This window comes from Euprymna scolopes, chromosome 4 (assembly GCF_053919585.1).
Source record: "Euprymna scolopes isolate OS-2025 chromosome 4, ASM5391958v1, whole genome shotgun sequence".
NCBI classification, from domain to species: Eukaryota; Metazoa; Mollusca; class Cephalopoda; order Sepiida; family Sepiolidae; genus Euprymna; species Euprymna scolopes.
In genome coordinates, this window is record NC_136485.1 from 86,270,793 (window position 1) to 86,295,909 (window position 25,117).

The 25,117-nt window shown below is 30.7% G+C and overlaps 1 protein-coding gene across 33 annotated transcripts in view; it reads right to left on the reverse strand.

The window, feature by feature from the left end:
• The window catches only part of LOC145268594 (unconventional myosin-IXb-like), a 349,537-nt gene that overhangs the window by 44,842 nt on the left and 279,578 nt on the right, over window positions 1–25,117 (reverse strand). For 11 of the 33 annotated variants that reach the window (XM_080124293.1, XM_080124274.1, XM_080124265.1 and 8 more), the window contains one exon: window positions 9,702–9,864. In XM_080124293.1, the coding sequence (XP_079980419.1) occupies window positions 9,702–9,864 (163 nt within the window). Of the gene's footprint in view, window positions 1–6,314; window positions 6,399–9,701; window positions 9,865–13,414; window positions 13,442–17,654; window positions 17,757–25,117 lie in introns of all 33 variants that reach the window. The other 22 variants (XM_080124194.1, XM_080124059.1, XM_080124049.1 and 19 more) reach the window with 5 other exon arrangements.

The following is a 25,117-nucleotide window of genomic DNA, read 5'->3' on the forward strand; positions in this document are numbered from 1 at the left end:
GAACAAGGTATGTGAATTCCACTGCCTACTAAAAAATAGAATAAAAAGTTTACAAGTAAATAGAAGTTCATGTCCCTTTCCTTATTTTTTTTTTTATTATTCATAAAACCGTTAGCAATAGACAGAAGCTACTAAGCTAATTAGGGAATGCATAAAACGTAGGAACTTCACGTCAATACAAAACTCTCAAAATGTGACACTGATAAATGCTCATTTACACAATTTTGAGGCAGCACGTTCAGAACCACAAAACACAATGTGAAAAGAGATCACTGGTACATCTGAGCAAACACCAGTGTGATTATGCAGAGAGTCTAATGTACCGTCGTAGGTTTGGTCTGTTCAGCCGCATTAAATAGTTATACTTAGATAACTGTAGAATCTCCAAATTCATATCTATTCTTTCATGATGAAAGATTGCCAGGTTTCATTATATTCTTAATCAACAAAGAGGCTATCAAAATATCACAAACTAAACATGCTGTGATTATATCATTCAATTGTGCATTTGACTAGTGATTGTTGCATCAATCTGCTTGTAAACATGATGCTTTTTAGTTATTACATAAAGTTTATAATACTAGAACAGAGCAGTGATCTGTACTACTCACAAGGAAAAAAAATACATGCAATATGCCTACATTCGTTTTTGCATAAAGTTGGCATATTTGTCATAGAGACCCTGAAAAACGATTTATTCAACTTTTAGCAAACATTCTTTAAAATGAACCCAAATTTTTTATGATGAACATTACCAAATATGCCATGTACCTAAAGAAAAGCAGGATGAACAGTGAAGATTGTGATACAACCAAGAAAATGAATAAAAAATGTATTACATAAAATTTTCTAATTGTACATATGTAAAATGTATAAAAGGAGAAACAATTTTGTAATATTTTTAATATGAAAGGAAAATAAGAAAAACAAAATAAATTTAGTTTTACAAATTTACTCATTTCAACAACATTCATATCCTACCTAAAATATTCCTAATTGTGTAGGTGTATGTGAGTGAGTGTGTGAATATGTGAATACAAGAAGTTTTCAGTGTAAAATAAAAAAAATTTTAAATGCTAAAATTTAGTAAACTGTAATGTGTGAAATATTCTGTGATCTCATAACTTTGGAAGGCAGATTAAAATCAATAATGTTCACAAGAACACATTTCAAAACTTAAAATCATTTCAATAAAGTTCTGAATGTTGATTATATGCATTTTTTTTTTTTTTTTGCAATATGTATACAAATGAGAATGAAATAAATTCCAGCAAATAAATACAATGAACAGAGAAAGCAACAACAGTTCAAATGAAAAAATCAATTTAAAACTAAAAAATGATACAAATAAAAGAGAAAACATGCAAATAAACATTTTAAATTGGGTTGGTTTTACAACTTTGGTTTTCAATCTAAGACATTTTTTAATCAGAACTTTCCTTTAACTTCAATCCATTTTATTTACATTTGGAACGCTCGTTTTGATTTTGGGAATCAAATTAAGCATACATGCAATTATTTTACACCCTACCTAACACATTCTGCTTGACTTCAATGAATACTAAGTTTAAAATAAGGTTACAATAACAAATTCCATAAGAAAAATTTGTAATTGTATCAAATATCATATCAATAAATTTTAGTTTATTTTTTTTTATTTTTTGAGTGACACTAATTGTTTTTAAATATTTTTTGTCAACAATTTTAACAAAGACTTTTTTCAATAATTTATTGTTAATTACAAAAACACAATTTCTTTTAATTTGTTTTGAAATAGAAATAAAGAAAACATTTTCTATAGCTAACTGAAGGGAAAAAATTTCACTATTGAATGAAAACAAAATGAAAATCCATTAAAAATGTAATTTCATTGGTTATTGGAATTTAATATTTTATTTCTTTAAATAAAATAAATATAAGATTTTAAATGTCCTCATACCACAAAATATATATTAACTTATTTTTTGGCTTGTACTAAAATTAATGGAAAATACAAGTCCAAAGTGCAACTCTTCTAAGTTTAATGGTCAATTCTCACAAGTGTGAAAGCATGTGAAATACCCAAGAATGTGAAACAATAACTAGAAATGGGAATGCCATAGAATTAATTGTCAGTTGACAAGTTGAGATAAGTTATCTACTTTATTTTTCCATCTGATATAAAAAATGGCCTAATTTTGATTTCATTTATATTCTGGAAATTTAGTTCGAAAGAGAAAAAAAATAACTAAGAAAAATTTACATTGCCTACATTTTTTTTTTTTTCATTATTAGTTTTATTCATGGATAAGAAAAAAATTGACCAGGAACATATTTTTTTACACTTGACCATATTTTGTTATTTACCTGAGATTATCAATATAGACAAACTAGAAGAATACCCATCCCAAGATGGATAAAATTAATTCCCTGAATAGAAGAGAGGTGGTGTTCTTATAATGCCCTATAAAAATCCTTTTAAAAAATTTTTTTAAATAAATTAAAAAAAAAAAAAAAAAAAAAAATGAATTTTGGAGAATATTGATAAATTTATGTTCAATAACAATTTTTAAAATTTAACAAAAATTGAACATATCTGAATTTTCATAAAAGACTTCACCATCTTTTACTCCTTTTGCATATAACTAAAACTAAATACAGCTCAACTTTGTATCCATTAGTGCTAGTATCTGTATTCCAAAATTAATATTCAATAAATTAATTTAGGAATGAATCCTGTACATAGAAAAATAGTAAAGATTGATATGTGTATATGTTACTAACATATACATATACCTATCTTTATACAAATAGAGACTTAGGGGCCAATTGCTCTAAACATAAGTAAAATTTATTTCAAGAGACAGAACAATAAATAGTAATCCATTATGATTATCATGTGTATGTCTATAAATCATTTTAATGAATTACAGAGTTAAATAATCTCCAAAATATTTAAGTATTTTGATCAAATTAGACCCAAACTACAAAGTACAAATCAAAATGTCTAACAAAGAATCATGTGAAAGTATGCATAGAGGGAAAATATGCAATTGAAGCATTGCAAAAAATTATTTAGTTGAACTATGAAAATAACAGCCATTTGCAGGAAGAGAGGATAGGAATTTCGTAAGAAAAGAGAACAACAAAAATGAAAGAAATAGAAAAGATTGTCAAAATGCAACCACAATCTACAAGGTTAGACAAACAGAAATCTCCAGTAAAAGAGCATTCAAGAGCAATATTTATATAGAAAAATGCAGGCTTAAGAGTTTGTTCCACAACCAAATAGTAGGAGCAAAATATAACTACAAAGACACCACAAACAATAAAAAAAAAAAATGGCAGAAGGTTGAATGATAAACTACAAAAAAAAGACTAAATGTACATGCAGCATTCGCACAGTATTGCCATCAACAATAGATTGGCACATGCAGTTCAATTTTGAAGTGTTTTTTTATTGTTTCAAATTTTATTTAGGACATTTTCTTCATTTGCATAAGCAGAAGTCCATAGATTGCAGAAGTGTGGATGTATAGAAAGCTAACCGACTATTCAAGTTTTGCTTAATCATTTAGGTGTCAAGCAGATTATTATGAAGAGAATGAGTAATGATGAAACATTATCTTTGCCTACATATGCAAATGATCAGCAAGGCCGTAGAGATGAAAAGATGTTGCAAATTAAGTGGCTTCAAAGATGCAAAAGGGAATTAGCATCCAAGTTTAGATTATTCTTTTAAATTATATAATTAAACAAGTATATGCACTCATACACACAAAAAATAGATATAAGCTAAATTACCATTGAAACAAATAACATTGTGTACTTAAAGAGAAACCTCAAAATTTCAAGCTAACAAGCACTACTGAAGACATGTAATAAGTAGTTATTACATGAAAAGATAATGATTTTCGGTGACAAAATTACTAAAAAGTATGTCTATTGTTCTGTTAGCAATTCCGAATTTGATCTTATTTTAATAAGATTTTTTTCGACTCACAAAGAAATGGCACGACAATAACAGAAAAATCTTAAGTGAAAGCAAACAGAAAAGAAATTAGCATTTGTGCAAAAACTTTTGTTGTGTTGAAATTGTGCTGAGACAATAGGCAATTAAAATTAAACTATAAAGACAAACAATTGGCAAGGCAAACAACTATACACATATACTTTCAATATGAAGAAATGAATTGTTACAAAGTTAACTTATTGAATTAACAGACTTTAATAAATGCATTTGCCTTAAATTCAATTAAGCATAGGCATTAAAAATATTTCTCTTGAAAGAGTATTTTGTTTCTATGCTCATTGTTGCAACACAAATAAAAAATTAGGGTGCTTCTATAGTACAAAGACAAAAAATATTGAATTTCAAGTAAAGCAAATGGTCCCTACATAATTGTCAGCTATCAAATAGTAAAATACCCAAATATTATGAAAAATAAGGTAAAAAAATTATTATTTATGGAAAAAGAATTTTGTAAAAATTCACACTTTTCACTACATAAATCAAAAAATTATTTACCTTCATGTCAGAAATGTCATAAGTTTTGAATTTCTATCATAAATTTACATCATGTGACAGTAAAAATCAACATATCAGATAACTCATAACCTTTATTCAAAACGTTTTTTTATGAATAATCATTTTTCTACCTAATCGTTTTCATAATATTTGGATATTTTACTATTTGATACCTGGCAATTATGCAGGTACCATTCGTTTTAATTGAAATTCAATATTTTTCGTCTTTATACTGTAGAAGTACCAGAATTAAATATCTAATTCAACAAATTTTTCTTTAAAAAAATTTACTTATTACTAAAGTCCTTTGTTATCTTCACAGGAGCTCAAATTTTACTGGGTGGCACAACTGCTGTGGCCCTGCTCACACACAATCTGTGTTTCCCTATTCACTAAATAAACAATTCTAAAAATATATTACTTATAAGTGACATTTAAAACAAGAATCAGAATAAGTAACATTTAAAACATATAGCAGAGAAAGAGGCGGAGAAGTGTGCAACGGATAGGCTTGTTTTTTTTTTTGTTTTTTTTTTCTCTTCCAATCTAAAAACACAGGTACTGAAGCTGACATCATTTCACTCCAAAATAAAACTAAAATACAAAGCAACAAATAAGCACAAAAACTGTCATACATCTTTTTAATAGTAACAATCATTCAGAAAGCTGTCAAAATATATAGAAATTCAGAAAATAAAAATTGACTTATTTTACTTTAAATATTTTAATCAAATTAACAGCAAATTACTGTTAGGAAAAACATTTTTCCTAATCAATTTATTCTGAAAGAAAAATGTAAAGCTTGAATATTTCAAATTTGTTGATCAACTCAAAAAGAAAATTGAAAGTGTTAATAAGAGATACACACATTTCTCTTCTTCGTTACTTGAGCCAAATAGAAACAAAGGTTTTCAAAAGAAAAAAAATGAATGTAATAAAAAGACAATAATTTAGACTTATGGAAAATAGCTCTTAAGAAAAATAGCAATCATTCTGATAGGTGAACAAAGTCTTACATGTTTCAGTTAATAAAAATCCAAAAAAAGATCAAGTTATAGACTTTGTTTTGAAATAGTAAATATAACATTAAAAACAAATAAAATTATGTTATTAATCTAATATAAAGTTTTGTTTTGAAAGATTTTAGATAAAGATTGATGATTTATATTTTTAGCATTTTTAGACTACTGTTCTCATCTAGGTTGTTATGTTTCAGCCATTGTAATCACTAACCTTTTTTTAGATGTATCTTGTTGAACTCAAAAATCTGTACATAATTTCGAATGGAATATTTTATCTAATTCAAGGAAGTAGCTTACTCTCATTCACTCAGCGATGACTGGGTAGCAGTCTTAAGAAATTCATAATTTTATTCTTAGTATCACTCATATTGAAGAGTGAACTTCTATCCTCCAGAAGACTGTCAGTTCGAACTGATTATAGTTTAGCACTTTTATTCATTGCGTCACAATTCCTAGTGTTTAAAATTCCATACAGATTCTCCAATTTGACATAGATTGCACCGGAAGATAGTCAGGAGTTACATCAGCCAAAACATTATGAGAATAACATCCAAGATAAGAGTAGTCTGAATAATCGCATTAATATTAAATTTTATAAACTGATAGTTTAAACTTAAATTTGGAAAGAGGATTTCGATAAACAATCAATTGATCAAGTAATTGCAAATTCATAAGAGCTGATAATTTGACTGATGGATGAAGAAATGAAACAAAGATAAGCACACACTTTTGTAATATGGACTTCTGTGTAATGCAGATGGACCCAATGCCGAAGCATTACTCACTTTTATCCGTCATAACCTGAATGGTGGACCTTGTGTGTCGCATCAAATGAGAGGATGCATTGCATGGCTTTGATTCCTTGAGATCTACACACACAACGAGGAGGATCAAATCAGTAAGACCTTAACAGAAGGGATGGATGGATGGAGGACGGATTGGTGGATATAAACAAGGAGTAACAATAGACCAGACTAATAATGATCAAGAAAATACACTGACTTTGTAGAGGATTTTCAACCAAAGTAAACTTTGGTTTTTTAAGATTAAATAAATTTAAACTTAAAGTCTAAAATAACCGACTGCATAGAAATTTGATGAGAGAACAATCGAAAAGATGAATACTTTTTTATTCATTTTTTTTATTCCATTTTCACCCCAAACAAGGCACAGTGTCACTTTGATGTAGGGGACTACTATCAGGGCCGTAAGTTGCAGGGATACTATGTAGGGAGTTGAGCAGCAAGATGTCTGTTTACATGACACTTGAAGTTCTGCATGTCAGTACAGCTGGGGAAGCAGGAACCTAGAAGGGTGTTCTAAAGTCTAGCAGTTCTGGGGAAAAAACTATTAGAGATGAAGGCTTTCTGACATCTGGGGATCTTTACTGTGTAGGGGTGGGACGTTGCTGCTTATCAGGTTTGTCGGGAGTAGTTATGTTGAGGGCTTGTAGTTCGTTGGAGCATCCACGATTAAAATACTTGTAAAACGGGCAGAGGGATTTAACATTTCGTCGATGGGGCAGAGGATGAAGCTTAAATAAAAGTTCAGGACCTATCAGGTTGGCGACTCTTTTAAACCTTGTCCAGGAGTGAGAGACAAGTAGCAAATACACCAACCCAAATGTGACAACAATACTCCATATATGGGCGAATGGTGACCTTGTAGAGGTACAGGATACTTTCAGGCGTAAGTAACTTTCTAGCACGGTAGAGCTCCCCTTCCTCACAGCAGCTTTGGCAATGCCTTCGATGTATCTGTTCCAACTCATGTTACCTGTGAACGTTAAACCGAAGAATTTGAACGAAGTACTTTCAGTTAATATATCTTTAGCCATGGATATTAGTGGCTGAGAAAGTTTCTTGTAATTATTAAAGGAAAAGAGCTTAATCTTGGCAGCATTGAACGTTATCATCCATTTTTGTCCTCATTCCACCACAGACTGAAGGTTTTCTTCTAGGGTTTCTGCTATTGCATTGGATATGTGTTCATTCATTTTCCTCCTCGTGCCTGTTATAGAGTGTGGTGTCATCAGCAAATATGCCCATCTCAGAGACAATTTAATCAGGGAGGTTATTTATAAATATCAGGAATACACCCGCATTTATATCATATTGTTTTGATGCATGACTATCGAGGACAACCTGGATTCTTTTCTTATTTAAGAAAAGATGTTAAAGTATTCGTCTAGTAATACCATAAGGTTTGATTTTCATGAGAAGACCATCGTAGCATAATCTGTCAAAAGCCTTAGATATATCTAGAGCTATTGCACTATAAAATTCATACTGAAATTATCATTATGTGGTTTATTTCTAAAGTCACTCTGTAATATCAAACGATGGAGCTGCCTTGGTATAAAATGGAACTGCTTCTTTCCAGGGAAAGTCCAATGCACATTTCCAGACAATTGTTATATATATTCAGCAATACCTGGTGTGGTATTCACTTTGGACAGGCGTCCAGTTTCCATAAATAAAAAAAGTTTCTAGGGAATATTAAATCCCCATGTAGTCCCTAGCTGCACATACCTTCAAATTAAGCGAGATCACATATAACACCTGCTATTCCCAAAGCCATTTGGTACAGGCCAAGCTGAACGTTGTCACATTGTTTAACTATGATGACCTAATGAGTATCAAGAGATTATGCGCTATATAAGCATTATTAAATCCAAAAACATGTTTTAGATGCATCAAGGGAGATTGGTATTAATCATTGATAATTTTAGGTAATTTGGCATTATTGCAACTCAGGCAGCTGCCTTGACTTGAAACTAGCAGATTCAGGTCACCTCTTTAAAAGTGAAGTGTTAAATTTTAACAAAATTTTTTCAAGTACAAAAAATTCAATCTTGACTTAGCTCTCCAGTTTCAGCCAATCAAAATATCCCACTTACCATGGCTCTGTTCTTTTCAGCCAAATCCATTTAGAAGCAGTTTATACTGCATTTGTAATGTTTTCAGTATTTTTGCTCTTACTAGTCCCATTATCCTAATTATTTCAAGAGTCTTGCAAAACCTCTGCAAACTATTTCTAGGTTATACAGGATATTCTAGATATTTTGACACCACTGTTTGACTAGTTTAGCAGTTCAGCCCGGTTTTGCTTGGGCCCTATGTACTGTTCATAACTTTATGGGTACATCTATATATATATATATATATATATATATATATATATTAAAAAGTTTGACTCCTGTCTAGGTAACCTGCATTTAAAATTTCAAGTTATTAGACTGAAAATTAGCGAGGAGTTTGGTAGAGTTTTCAAAGGTCAAATCATTGAACTTTGACCCCTTGACAGCCAAATTTCTGGCCGAAAACCGACTAAAAAGATTTTCCCAAATCTCAATACCGCTTATGTCAAATCTCGAGTCTGTAGACTGAAAATTGACAGAGTAGTTTGGTAGGGAAATGTACACACACAGACACACACAATTTCACTTTTATAGATATATAGATAAGAATGTCTTTGCACAATATAAAAAAAAAATAATCTATTTAAATGCATAAAATCTAAAAAGTAAAAAAAATGAATTTAGTAATATTAATGAATATTTTCTTCAGAAGTCAATGTCTTATAACGAGGAGGCATACTAAACATTTTAGTAGAATCTTATTGAAACCATGCACATGTCTAAAAGTACTCTGAACAAGAGTCCATTCAGTTTGTATAATTGATGTGACTATTTTTAATTTTAAACATTTTTTTTTTTTTTAATGACTCAACTTAAATTTCCATGCGGTTGAAATGATAAGTAAAATATGTTTCCCCCTTGAATGATCAGAAAAGATGTAAACTTATTTCGAAAACAAATTCATCAGTTGGAATATCTGCAGAGATCGCCATCATTATACAGAGATGCACAAGGTTAAAAGAAATAAGATATTAAAAGTCATTTTACAGATTAACATACAGTAGTATTTCTGGATGCATTCCAATTAGTGTAATATAATGCATATGTTAACTCGAGCTGCTAAAGTGTTAATATCACAATTACAGAAGGAAAACATAAAGGTCAATTGCAGACTTTAAAATTAAGTATTTTGAATAGGTTTTTCATGAAGAGATTTGTTTCGATGCTTTAACTCCAGAAAATTGGACAATTAAGTATTAAAAGAGAAAATGTAGTCAACATTCAACAAGGCCTTGCAAAACTTAATACTCACCACCCATAATATTTTTAAAATGTTTCCGAGCCCGCCGGAAAGGACTTCTGTTGATAACTGACTTCTCCGTGGTGGTATCATTGCTTTGCTTGTCACTAGCCGCATTGACCTCACGTTCTACGTGTGGCTGTTTCTCTGGAGATATCACAGGCAGAGCAGCCTCCTTCAAAAATAAACAAAAAGTTAATTACAAAAAGAATGCCTGCAAATATGTAAAAAAAAATAAAAAATAAATAAAAAATAAAAAAAATGAATCAAAATTTACTGAAGTGCAAGTAAGAGTTAGAGATATCATTATATATATATATATATATATATATATATATAGAAAACATATGGACAAGAATGAAAAGAAAGTCAATTGGAGTGCTTAATAATATTGACACAAGCAATAAAATAGAAAATTCCAAAGAGGAAACAAGGAGCCATCAAATACAGCAGACGGCACTTTTTAAAAAACAATTAAACAAAAGGTTCAATTATTGTTTATTTGAAATTGAAAGAAAAGGTAATTTAAGAGAACAATGGTGGAGTTTTTAAAATCTTTCATTTATGTGAAAAATAAACCCATATCCTAATAATTCTTTGAAAACAATATTGAAATTCTTCAATATTGACAAAAATATTGAAAGTCTAAACCAATGTTCTATTGTTATTCATAAAAAGATCAGCTTTGAAGATTGCTTTTTTTTGGGTGGGGGGTTACTCTGGGCTCCAATTATGTACACCATCTGCACACAAAAAAACAATGGAATAATTTAACATTTTTTTCATTAAGATAAATTATTTACAATAAAAAAGACTAACTAAACAATGTTTTTCAATTATTCTATTAATTTGAGAAAACAATCCTTAAACAATGTTAATCACTATTTATATAAAGTTAGATATTTATATATAGTTAAGTACAGGATTCGCTCATAAATTAATTAACTGATAATTATGTATTTTGAAATACAGCTGCTAAACATAAGGGTTCAAATACATGCCATATTTAGTTAAATTTATGCAAATAATGAACAAGGAAATCGAAATTCCCAAATTTCATTTTTTTTTTTTAAGAGTATTTTGAAAAGAATTTTAGGAGTGATAATATATGCACAACTTTCTATTGTAAAATGCAAGTAGTTTAGATTCGTATTGAATTTGATAGATAGTCATTAGGCACCAATTAACCAAGATTTCCCAAGTTTCAATTTCTTAAAACCCCTTAAGCTTAAGTCTTATATTTTAAATATTTTCTGGTGTTAAAATCATGTAATGGATTTTGATCAAAGTTGGGATAAGGATGTGAAACAATAAGATTTACTATCGTTACATGTCAATGATAATCTTGATAAAGGAGGAAATAAACATGGTGCAAAACTATGCTGCGAGAATTAATTTTCCCCATCTTGGAATGTGTATTCTTCATGGTATAAAATTTGTCTTCCTCGGTGGAATTCATTCAAGATGGTAGTTAAAAAGTGAGAGGTAATCATGCGCTTGAGGAGATACAAAAGTAACAGCAATTTTTTTCAAGCAATGCAGCTTTCTTTACAGATGTTTTAAACACGAATAATAATAGTACATAAAAGTGACTAATACAATGATTGTATACAACACCAAAAAGCATATGGCAAAAAGATTATATAAAAAACATCACATGCCAAAGCTTATGCCACATTTACAATGCTGAAGGAAGATAATTTATAAATACATAAAAATAACTTACAAAATGTACCAAAGAATTAAAAATAATCAAGTGAAATACTAAACCTAAAATATTTTGTTCTGCCAGGCTTTGAGGCTAGAAGCCAAGTGTAGTATCTGTTCTGATGCTACACTTAAACATGTTTATCCTTAATCAGTAAAGGAGAAATCCCTCTAGACATAGGCAATTTTTATTTCAATCCAGAATGCTTCATTTTGAGAAGCTTGATTTTTCCTACATCAAAAATTAACCTTGTGTCTAACTCTGCCCTCTCATGGAAGGGGGAGTAAATCGGGATTCAAAAGTCAGACTACCAATCTATATATATAAAAGCGAAAATGTGTATATGTATGCATGTATGTGTTTGTGTGTCCGCTAAAAACTTTCAACAGACACGACGAAAATTCACAAACTCGGTATCATATTGAAGCTCCATTTTTTGCTCGAAAAATATCGAAAAATTTGGCAAAAACGTTCATTCTTTCACCCCGAAATCGACAATTTTCGACGGGTGGGGGGTCAACAAAAACGGTCCTCTTGTGACGACGACCAGTTCTACGCATGCGTCAGATGACGTCATGACCTGATTTACATTAAATAGTTGAAAAATTTACTAAATTTCATGTACGTCAGTTGGTTAGCACGTTGGTTCGTTATCTAAACGTTTTGGGTTCGAATTGTGGTGGGAGATGTCTTCTTTTTTTTTTTCCGATTTTTTAAATTAAAATTTTAAACCAGTGTTATTTAAGCCATTTTTCACGTAACGTTCGTTTTTCTGTTTTTGTTTTTTTACTTCGCTTATCCACCCCCAACCATACATCCAAAAACACCCGGGTACCCACCAAGTTTTTAAATTTTAATATCGAAACAGGCTTATTTAAGTCATTTTTCATATGTTCTTTTTTCTGTTTTTTTGATTTTTACATTTAACATCGTTCGTTTGCCTTACGTTAGTTTTTTTTGTGTTTTTTTTATTACCACCCCCCCCCCCGCTTAAGTTTTACCGTTGTTTTCTTTTTTTATTTCGCTTATAACAAACAAACCTATGTCGTCGTCGTCGTAACGCTCGATGACTTCTGTGCGCAGACCTGCCAATTTGGTTCTTACTTAAATAAATTCAAACATCTTTCAGTAACTCATTCTGGCTGGCCGATTTTATTTTCAAACTTCGCCTCAGGGTTTCGGGTTCGATCCTACCAACTTCCCCCCCCCCCCCGGTTTCTTTTTTATTTAACAGCACACACACCTCCAAATACCCAGGCTACGCCGGGTACCCCCGCTAGTCTATATATATAAAAGTGAAAATGTGTGTATGTATGTATGTTTGTATGTGTGTTGTATGTCTCACAAAAACTTTCGACACGGGTCACGGATTTTCACGAGATTGGTATCATTTTAAAGTTTCAACCTTCGCCCGACAAATATTGAAAAATTGGCCAAAAACATTAATTTCTTCACCCTTAAGTTTAAATATTTGAAAAACCAACACAATTTCGGCAACGTTGTCTTAGTTCAGTTGCTTAAAGCGCGGCCTCATTAGATAAAGGTTTTGGGTTCAAATCGTGGTGTGAGATGTCCTTTTTTTTTTTTTCAATTTTTTAAATTTTAATATTGAAACAGGGTTATTTAAGCCATTTTTCACATGCTTTTTTTTTTTAGGGGGGGGGGGGTATTTTTCAAATTTTTTAACGAAGTTTTAACGTTCATTTTTCTGTTTCGCGTTTTCTTTTTTAGTTTTTCCCATTTTTACATTTAATATTGTTCATTTGTCTTACTTTTTTGTGTTTTTTTTTAAATATTTACTTCGCTTATTCTTATGTTTTGATTAACACCCCCCCCCCCACCCCCACCCCCGCCCAAGCACACACACCTCCAAACACCTGTGCAATGCCGGGTACCCCCCCCCCCCGCTAGTACAAAATAAAGGAAGAAATGATTATCTCCCTTTTTGTGCAGTGAAACAAAAGCAAAGTGAGTGAAGTGAACAGGGGGAGGAGAACACAAAAGATTAGCCACCTACATCTTCGTAAAAAACACCACGGAAATTCTAAAAAGTAAAGAAAAAAATTAAAAAGTAACAATTTTTAAAAAAAGGAGGAAAATAACATAAAAAACTCTTAAAATTTTAAAAAGGACAAATTTAAAATGATCAAAGACTAAAATACCAAATTAACAAATCACAGAAAACATTTTTTGGTGAAATCAGTTTAGAAAATGAAATACTCCCCTTTATATAAAATGAATGAATCCGCAGAGAAAAACATGCAACATGCAACTGATAACTTTTTTCTTTTTAACTTGAGCCAAGTGAGAGAAATGAAGAAAAATGATGGCCAGGTCAGACATGCTTTTCTTGTTTCAGTGCATCAAATGCTAAGGGAAGGGAACAACCTTATAATCAAGGAAAATAGTAAGATAAAAAATGGCTTCAAAAATGGCATTACCATGGGAGAGATTTTAAAATCATAAATTTGACAAGAAAAAAATTCTCTATTGAATCAATGATTTAAGAAATTTTATAGACTATATAATTCTGATTCTGAAAAACAAAAAGACCAAGAAAGGAATAATAATTACATGTTAACCATAAACTAAATTTACTTTTTTTTCACTCTAAAACTCTCTATCAAACAGACCAATTAGAATGTGTTTCAACAGTTTGGAAATGGGGATAATTTGTATCATTCAGACTACAAATATCATACTGGTTGTTATATTCAAGTTTCAACTGATGTAATCAATATTTTTTCAAGTGTATCTTTTCAAACTTAGGAATCTTTGTCAAACTAACTCGGATGACATGTCAAATTGAATGCTTTAAACCACAAGGATAAATCATTTTCATTCCATCACCCATAATCAGATAAATGTTAATCTTTATGTTATTCTTAGTTATTATTTCTGTAGTAAGGGTTTAACCTTCAACCTCCAGAAGATTAACACTTACAATGGATTGTTAACCAACATTATTAGACTATATATCCATGTGAACAATTCAAGTAAGAGTTTTGCGTGACTTACGCTTAGTGTGTAGTCATTAAACTAGTTATTACTGTAGAATTATCGTTTTATTTTTCTATTCTTTTTTTCAAATACAATGAATATTCTTCAAAATAATAACAATCATTGTCCAGAACATTCTGCTAACGAGTTGCAAGGTTATGAATTTAATCAAAGTAGAAATATTCTAACTTTGAATTGAAAAATTCAACTTTCTCAAACGGCTCAAATTGACAACATGTAAAGCAAAAGTGCATAAACAACTGCAAATGATAGACCAGATTAAATAACACAATGTGGAATTTCTATCGTATACAGCCTATAGTCCAGACATTGCTCCATCCGATTGCAATCTATTCTGACCATACATCAATTTATTAAGAGTTCCAATTTGAGTCTTTCAATGAAGTTGATGACTTTGAACAAATGCAAAAGTTAGGGAGTCAATAATAATCGGCATTTTGAAATATAGTTGTTAATTTTTTATACTTGCATAATAAATTACTATATTGGCACAAACTTTTTCCCCAACTTAATATCATCTTAACAGATGAACCAAGTATTTGTTACTGAATCTTGCCTGAAGTTTATTGCTAAAGATTTAATATTCGCACAAAATTAACAAATATGAGATACAAAACTTTAATTATTGTTAAACCACATATTAAGGGGGAGGATTTGTCTAAAGCATTTGTGGCTTGATGAAGAAATTTCTAGCATATCAATTGTCTATTATGATCATTTTAACCATTTGATACTTGTAGGAATAAAAAAAAAAATATTGGCTATGTGTTATATTCTTGTGTTATATTTCTTATGAACATTCTTAGCAGTCAATCGAGAATAGTCTAACCCGAACTGTACTCATTGCTTCTGGTTATGTGTATATATGTAATTATCTCCCTTTGCTGGAAATCGCTAGTTGACAAATCACTCAGAGTATTTTGTTTAATAAAAGCCTTAAGAAATACAAGTCTTGTCAACTCCTCTCACTATGCAATGACAATGGACAAAAGATTATAAACGAGTAGCCTTCATTGATATAACTTTGTCAGATAGTAAAAGTTTCCACTTGCAGTTCTGTAATGAGTAACTCAAAAATTATGGTTGTAGCTAGATGAGTCCTTATAGTTAGAAAATTGCCTTGACACCAATGCTGCAAAGAATTTTCCTATATTTCTTTGTGTGCATAAGATGAAAAAGAATTTCCATGAACAAAGTTTTTTTTCAAGAACTCCCCATCTGTGAAACATGTTGCCACAAGATCTTCCCTAGGCCTATAACATGGCAATCTTCAAATTTAATGTCAAACACTCCTTAAATTTTATTAATACAATTTGTTATTTTTGGTCCTCTTATTATATTCAGGAATATTCACCTTACAATCTATGCATCTTATTAATCATTATCCTTGGGTAGCTTTCGGCTTTGATAAGTGATAACTTATTAGAAGAAAAAAAAAACAATGGCTTCACTGTTTAAGAGTGTCAACTGAGTTTGTATTAAAACAATCTGTGAAGGAATAAATAAGTATTTGTCCACAGTTTTTAAACAGAATAAAATGTCAGTGAAATTGTATTGTCATCAAGCTAAACAAAAGGAATTTAATTTACCTAAATCATACACAACAGTTTAAGAATTGACTCTAAATACAACCTCTATGTATTTTTACTAGCTAAAATAAATATTAACAACATTGATTACTACTTCAAATTTAAAACAGTAGTGATAATAAAAAAATAAAGTAAAAACAAAAAACTAGCAGATTTTGTTTCTAACAAAGTATATTCATTTAAGACATTTTGTTTCTAAATAAAAACATTGTTTATAGCTAATACAAGACACAAGATGTTTTATGTATGATAATAATAAAAACAAATGGTGCAGAGGTGGAATATGGCCATTCAAAATAACAGAAAAACTTTTTGATACACTTATATAGCAGATTAAAGCAGAAATTAGGGAAAATTATGAAAGAGAATTCTAATTAAAAATATAAATGATATTTTTCCAATTCTCGATTTATGTGCACAAATGCAAAAAAATGACATACTGACTTGTTTTACAAATGTTTCACTGGAGAATCAGAAAAATATAAAATTGATTTATATTTTAAATCAAAATTCAACTCAATTATATAAAAGTTTTTCTGTTAATTTATTTTGAACTGCAATATTTCACATGTATATTTTATATATAGTAGTAAATGTCTTTATGAATATTGTTATCTAAAATTAATTTTCAAAAGTGATTATTGCTTTTCTTTATAAAGTTAGCTTGACTATAAATAAATATTCTTTAAATGAAACAAATGCTTCTTCTTTATTTATTGAAAGTTTTAATAATTTAAATCTTTTAAAAATAGTCTCTTACTGTAAAAATAATTGTCAGCAAATTATTGATGAACCAATGTTGGATTTGAAATGTATTTTTAATTGTAATAATTAAATTATTAAATTTACATTAAAATAAAAAGAATGCAAAAAGTTGGGGGGGGGGGGGTCCAAACTTGTTCCAAACTGATATGATGACAGAATTTAATTCTGTCAAATTTCATTTTAAAATAGGTAAAGTCAGTTTTTTTGTTTATTTTTGTGAAATAATTTTCAATCTTTTTTTAATATAAAAATAATTGGCAGCAAAATATTATTTAAATTAATAAAACAAATGTCACTTTTTGAAATGTATTTATTTAAAATTGTACTGTTTTAGACAATATAGTTTGATTCCAGAACAATTCATTTTAAAACTGGTAAAAGTTCAGATGTTTTTTGTTTTTTTTAACTTAAAACATCAAATTAATCATTATCTTTGCTGCTGGAGCAATATAATTTTTATAATGTGTATGAAAGATTATAATTATGTATGCATATGAAATTCTTTAGCATATTATTATAGATTAAATAATAAAGACTTGCTTTGGTCTAAGATAAAACAATTCAGTTATGACGAAGAAAATGCAAGTAATATTGTATTTCTGATTCAAGAAATGATCAATTTAAGATATGGGAATGAAAGGCAATAGTGAAAGGAGCATAACATAAACGGTGATGGTTGTTCACATGAAAAGGAGTTGGTACAATGGACTGGTCATAAGGGAGGGTATATGAAAGACGAACATCAATGAGTGTATATGAAAAATTAAATGTACAATTCAGTGACAAATCTGGGAAAACATTCTGTGCTAAAAGTACGCATGGCAGCACAAGACAAAGGTTTACTTCATGCCAGTTGCTTTTTCGTTCATTTTTCACACATACTCGAGAATGCTTTAGTCCATGGTGTTGTAGCGGCAACAGTATAGTTAACAGCAAGGGAGCATCATAAGGTAAAGGATATGATCCACTCCGAAGAGAACGAGTCTGCCAAAGTTCAAAAGAGAGTTTAAAGAAGAAAGAGTTAATGATAGCGGCAACAGCAGAGTGCATACCAATCACAAATACACAACACTCAAAATATCCACTGATAAGAAATGAAGCTTAATGCTACACAAGCTGCTCTTTCCACAGACATTTTATATACATATTGACACTTCAGTTTTGCCAAGATACCACAGAGCTCTTTTTTAGTTATGGGATAATATGTTGTTCATAGATAGTGCAAGACATCATGAGAGAAAAATTAATTTTCAAGTGCAGTGATGCTGATAGTGGACAATGGAATTAAGTGAGATCTGGGAACCACAAATTTTTATGCAATTCCAGTAAATTTATGCTAATATTCTCAAAATAAGAGGCAAAAATTAAAAAGATAATTGTATTATTTATAAATAAAAAAGAGTCCTCATTCGATCTATGCAAAAATATGGTATAAATGTAAATTATGTCCCCTTTCTCCTGAAAAGAATCACATGATTGTACATACCAAAAAATGGTTGACCCTAAGAAGCTGCTCTTGATCATAGCTAGCTGTCTGTATAACTAAAAAATTGTATTCTCTAATCCTTGTCATAAAATTAAATTGTTCAGTTACAAAATAAAAAAAAAAAGATGGATAGGTAGGATCAACTAGCTTGAAATGCTTGGGAGAATTAAAATTAAAAAAAAGGGTAAAAGAATCTAAAAAAAAAGAACCTACATCCCTGACAGATTTTCTGCATCTATTGGAATGCGTGTGTTTTTTGTTGTTGTTGTTGTTGTTTTTGTTTTTTATTGACTTACATTATTGGAATGCATGTATGAGATAATACATTTTTTTATACTTAGTTAGATACTTAGTTAACCGCATCTTTGAAATGTATTAAAAAAAAAAAAAAAAAAAGTAATAACTAAAATAAAAATATTAGCAAGTAAAAAAGGTTTATTCAACTTGTAACAATGTAATTCTGTAACAATGTAATTCTGTAACAATGTAATTATGTAACAATGTAATTCTGTAACAATGTAATTCTGTAACAATGTAATTCTGTAACAATGTTTAATGCAATAACAAGTAATGCTTATGTCAATGATGCTGACCGTTGTGGTTCCCACAAAAGTAGATTACACAGATCAGGGTTGGTAAATGGAATATGAGTAGTGAGATTTTGTCACATTTTGAATTCAAGGTTTATTTTGATACTAATTATCCTGAAGATAAATTGTGACATTATTTAAAAATACCAAAGTTTGTTTTATTAAATATGGTGATCTAATCGCAACATGTGGGAGATACTTATTTGACTTGAACAAACATGACATCCTATGCTTTGCTAACTCAGAGGCACCATTAGAGAGCTTGATGAAGGTGTGTGTGAAAATAAGATTTCATCGATTAACAATAAAAGATAACGTAAAAATCTTTAATTTAGAGTTTTCCTGATGTTCTAACCTAGAGCAAACAACCTTCTAAATGCTAGACAATTGACTACCAAAAAAAGAAAACTTACTGGCTTTAAGGGAAAGGAGACTTCTTTTCCTTTTTATCTTTTATGATGAAATTTTAAATAACTGGCAAATTATCCTTCAACTAATTTAAACTGTGAAAGAGATATAGCTCATTTATAGTGAATACAAGGTAAAGATATCTACGAGAAATAGATCCAAATTACCTGGCCACACATCAACTGGATCAGGAAGTGCGTTTGTTTTATAAACTTATAAAAACTGAGATTCAAGTTAATATTCTGCAGTTCATAGAAATTAGAAATTTGATTTGAACTAATAAAGATTCTGTTGATTAGGATAATATCATTCTTAGTTATAATAAAGAGCAATGCATATTTACAGTAAAGAAATAAAAATAAAAAAGAAGTCTTCCTGGTGATGGAAGAATACAAGTATTTTCATAACCAGACATTTTCTTCCTTTTATTCCAATTTAGGGGTGTTTTCTTTCTTATTTCTTTAACTGAGCAATAGTTTCCATTTTTAACTGATAACATCCTCGACAGTTTTAACAATTTTTTTTTTTTTGGGGGGGGGGTAAGTCTTACAAAAGGAAGAAAATAAAAAGGCTACGTCAAAGTTGATGTTTTCTTTAAGTCATCAGAAACAACTTTTTTTAACTGGTGATAGTTCAGTTTTTTTTTTATAAATAAAAAAAGTATTACAAAGCTTATAACTCCCACCACTTGAAATGAATTCAAAAAGAAATTATCCACTCTAAATAAAAAGTATTTTTTTTTTCTTTTGATCAGAAATTAAGTTATATATGAAAAATTAAATCACTGACATAATTCTTTGATTTTATATGACTATTAGTGTGAACACTGATGAAGCACAATCTTAAAGGATGTGCAAAAATAAAACAGAAAACGAATACAAGTTGTTAAAGAGAATATTTACAGTTTATAAAGTGTCTTGATTTATGAACAAAATATCTACGCCATATAAGGCATGCCTAAATTTCATTTAGTAGAGAAATAATTCTGTAGTTAATATTATTCCCTTCAAGATGTCTTGTACTTTAACAAAATTTTATGTGGCAATTATATAATTATAATTGTAAAAGAAAATCCTATTGATATTTTAATGTAATACATTGCACATAATTTGCATATTAACTTAATTATGTATGATTTTCAGAAAGAAATGAAGAGAGAACTCATAAGTAGGCATTTATACAAGCATTACTTTCACAAAGCACATTTAAGGGAGACAGACAGAAAATTTTTAATCAAAGTATATCAGAAATCATTTTTTGTTTTTTTAGAAAAAAAATCATCTTGAAGGATGTGCAAAAATAAAACAGAAAAAAAAAAGGTTCAGAAAAAAATAAATATAGCTACATCTGTCATGGCAGTGGAATATCACCCTTGAAAATTAGTAGTTTTTCAATATATTCAGATTAAATATAATATGTAAGAACCTTGAGTACTGAAGAGTGTGATAAGGTTTATGTTATTTTGATTATAACATCTCAACAAATGTTAAATATATAATAACCAGTACAAAACTGCTTTATCTAGTCCTCGCAATCAATGTCATCCAATCAGTTCGCCTTAGTTTGTGGTAAAATGAGAAGGTATAGTTTTTAAGTCAGAACCCACGAGAGACAAAGGCAATCCAACTTCTGGGCAGAGATGTATATACTCTTATTTCAGTACTGCAGCAGTTTTCTTTCAAATTCATTTATGACAATTTTAATTCTGTAATATTCATTATAATTATAGATCAATTCTGAGTGGAATTTCATTCATTCGAAATCTTCAATGTAATTTTTACAATGATTCGGTTGATGTAACCCTCGACCTTCTTCAGGTGTATCTTGTCGAACTCAAGAATGTTTCTGTCAAATGTGGCAATTTGGATGGAATTTCAAGCAGAACCCTTTTACTTCATGGGGGTAGCATGCTCTTGTTCTGTCAGCCATGACTGGATAGAGGTTATAAGTAATTCGCAATTGTATTTTTCAGTCCCCCACACTGAGGATTGAACCTTCAGGAGAATATCATTTTTTACAATTGAGATACACCTGAAGAAGGTTGGAGGTTACATCAACCAGAACATTGTGAAAATCACACTCAAGATGAGAATAGTAGTCCGATCCAAATAATATGAATAATCCAAATAATATGAATACCCAATCCTCATTTCAAAAATTCAAAAACATGAAATCTTCAAATAGAAAATTAATAAAACAAATTTATTTAATTGAATATTCAATATATATAACATTTTAAAAACTAAATCCCTGTTCAATGTTCATCTGACTATCATACTGAAATGAGGAAACCCCTTACGAACTACTTAAAACTATTCATAAGTTTCTTTTCCAGCAACATCTTGTTTACCGAGTACTTAACTTCTGTTTTCAGCAAATTGTAACAAAAGCTATTTTTTATCTTAAAAATATACATTTTTTTAAATGAATTGCCAATTAAAATAAATCATTTTAACTCATGAATTTAAAGAAAGAAAACCCTTTTATGTTTATAAACCTCTAATATAACAATGGCAACAATTTTTTTACTTTTTGAATGATGTCTAGATTTCTACAACTCATTTAGAATATTCTTGTGTTGCTGAATCAGAAAATGGCATCAGTTTCTCTCCATCAGGTCAAGATTTTGTGTAAAGTTGATTTTTAAAAAAATCAGATTTTCTAACAAAATCGATTACATTTTTGTGGCATTATCAGCAGATTTTATCAACATACATCATCCTAAATATGTTTTTAAGAGAAAAAATGTTTTGCCAACAAAATATATTGATTACCTGACAGAAACATCGACTATTGTAAACTGAATGGTGTGTATCAATAAAGTTACGTACACATAAATTGCATGTTGCTTCACCATTGTTTAAACTTCAGGGCTTGAACTTCGTTTCTTTGAACTCCTGGAATGCTCAGTGGTAGGAAGGTTTCTCTTCAGATTCCAACAGTAGTCAATCACTGACTATGTCCCAGTAACCCTGATACCTGATTTCCATCACTTTCAGGTCCTGATGGAATCTCTCTCTCTCTGCTTGTCACTCATTGAACCTAGCTTCTCAGGAAACCGGTCCATATGTGAAAATATGTAGTACATCTTGATACTTATGTTGCAGTCCAGGTTTTTTAAAGCAGTCAGCATGTTATTGACAAGTTCTGTGTAGATTCTGGCCTTATTGTTGCCAAGAAAGTTCTTCACTACCAGAACAAATACCTTTTGTGCTTCCAGTTATACTTCCTTCATTGAGTTTTCTAACTCTGGATCTTTGATGAGCTGCCAAATCTGAGGACCATCGAAGATGGAGCTTTCACCTTCTCCATGATTAATCCTGGAAAAGCCTGGCACAAGTAAGTGAATCAGTCACCATCCACAAGTGAATCAATCAGTCACTGTGCAATGATTTCTTTTTTATCATTTTTTTTTTTTTTTTTACATGGAGGTCACTACTTACCAAGGCCTGGAAGCCACTTGGGGATAAGGCTTATTGGGTGTACAGTAATCAATGGGATAGTATCATATTAGTCGTTAGTATTGGAGTTTTGATAAAGTGTCTTACTTAAGGGGGCGGTTCATCAGGAATTTCTTTATGTTGGACTTGAAGACATCCAAGTTGTAGTCAGGTGGGAAACAGGCAGACGGAACAGAGTTCCACAGGCGTGCACTTCTAAGAAAGAAGCTTTGTTCAGGGAATCTACATTTTGATTTAGGCACAGATAAAGAGTGGGGAAAATTATTGACAGTGATTTCAGCTAGACGAGTGTTTATCATGAAAAATTGGCGAGGGGGGGACCTGAGATTGGAGCTCAGACGAGCACTTGCCATGGAAATAATGATAAAACAAAGATAGGCTCACAATGTCTCTTCTGTGAGAGAGAGGTTGCAGAGAAGAGAAAAGGGCATCCCCCACTAAACCACAAAGTCTATTTTGTACTCTGTCAAGGCAGGATAGGCTATTTTTAGCAGCTCCCGTCCAGATGTGGCAGCAGTACTCCATCCTTGGATGTACTTAGCTTTTATATAAATAGAGAATTGCATCAGAAGTGAGATATCTTCTGGAGCGGTAGAAGGATCCCACCATTTTCCCAGCGACCTTGACAACAGACTTGATGTACGTGTTCCATTTAAGATCAGGAGTAAAGGTCAAACCCAGAAGCTTATCAAAACATCGAGCCTCCCCAAGACAAGAGCCATTCATTTCAATTGATGCCAGATGGGGATTAGAGCGTTGATGATGTAAACATAGGTGCTTGGTTTTAGATGCATTAAAAGTAACCAGCCACCTCTTCCCCCACTGTACCACGCGATCAAGATCAGAGGAGAGAGAATCAGAGTGAACTTTTCATTTATGGCCTTTGATATGTTGTCATAGATGGTCGTATCATCAACATAGATGTCAACGAATGATTTAAGTATGTGTTTTGGGAGATTATTGATGTAGATCAAGAAGAGAGTTGGGCCCAGTATGGACCCGAGGGACTCCAGCATTAATACTGTGAGGCTCTGATTACAGCACATCAACCACTACTCTTATGAGCCTATCGGAGAGAAATGATTTAATAATTGAGAAAACATTTCCAGTTATACCGTAGCTGGAAATCTTGTGAAGTAGGCCATTATGCCATACCTTATCGAAGGCCTTTGATATGTCGAGCAATTGCCCTAGAAAGGAAGCCTTTGTCAGGAGATTCACTAATCCTATGAGATATAACTGTTAGCACATCTGCTGTAGATCTAGAAGAACAGAAACCATATTGCGTGTCACTAAGAAGGTTATTTTTACTGAGGTGGTTGACTACTCTATTTAATATGGATTCCAGCAGCTTACTCATGACACACTGAGGGAGATGACTTATCACCTGAATTCTTAAATACAGGGCATACTGATGAGGTTTTCCAGAGTGTTGGAAAGCACTTCTGCTTAAGGCAACACTTAAACAATTTTGTAAGTATAGGGGCAAGTTCTGGTTGAAGCTTTTTCAACACTATAATTGGAATGCCGTCAGAGCCAGTTGCTTTGATGGGAAGAGTATTCTGTCTCTGTCCACAAGAAGGTCGTTGAGGGTGTTCTTTTCTTTGCAAAGCACTAATTCCCCCTGGACAGGCCAGTCTTCATTCGTGTATGCTGAGCACCAATTTTTGGAAGATTTCAAACTGATCCCTTTTCAACACAATCCCCAGAAATATCAGACCTGAATACTTCTTGTCATTAAAATAATCATTTCCAATCAAAACAATTTTTCAACATGACATTTTACTCCCACCAACTTCTAAAATGTTTCACACATGCATAAATGTGAAGAAAAAAAACAAAAAACATGTAGTCATAGCTCAAAAACTCGACCTGATTGAGCTAAACCAATGTGATTTTCAGATTCAGAGCATCAAATTCATCCTAAATCAGCTGAAAAAAATGCAGGCAACAAATTGAGTGCTGGCCAGTGTAATAAAGACAGTATAAATAATTTTCGAAACTAAAATTGAATATTATGAGTATATTAGCTATTATACAGCAGAATACTATATAAACTATTTTTGATATGTTCTGTTATTCACTCAGTGTAGATTTTCCATAAACAGCATAAAATTTTTTTTATATGACAGTTATACACTTTTTAAGGAAAACATATTTGAAACATTTTACATTATCTGCGTTAGAATCAACAAAAATAAACATTAACAAAATGTACACCAATATAAAACCTCAAATATACAATCAAATATGATCTTTGTTAATAAAGTTAAACCATTCTAATATATCTAAATATATAAAAATTAGACAAACCATGATGAAAATTATTAAAATAAAAGAGAAGAAACAAGATAAGCAAAAATTTTGCATGGTTTAAAAAGTTTTAGAAACGAGAAACAT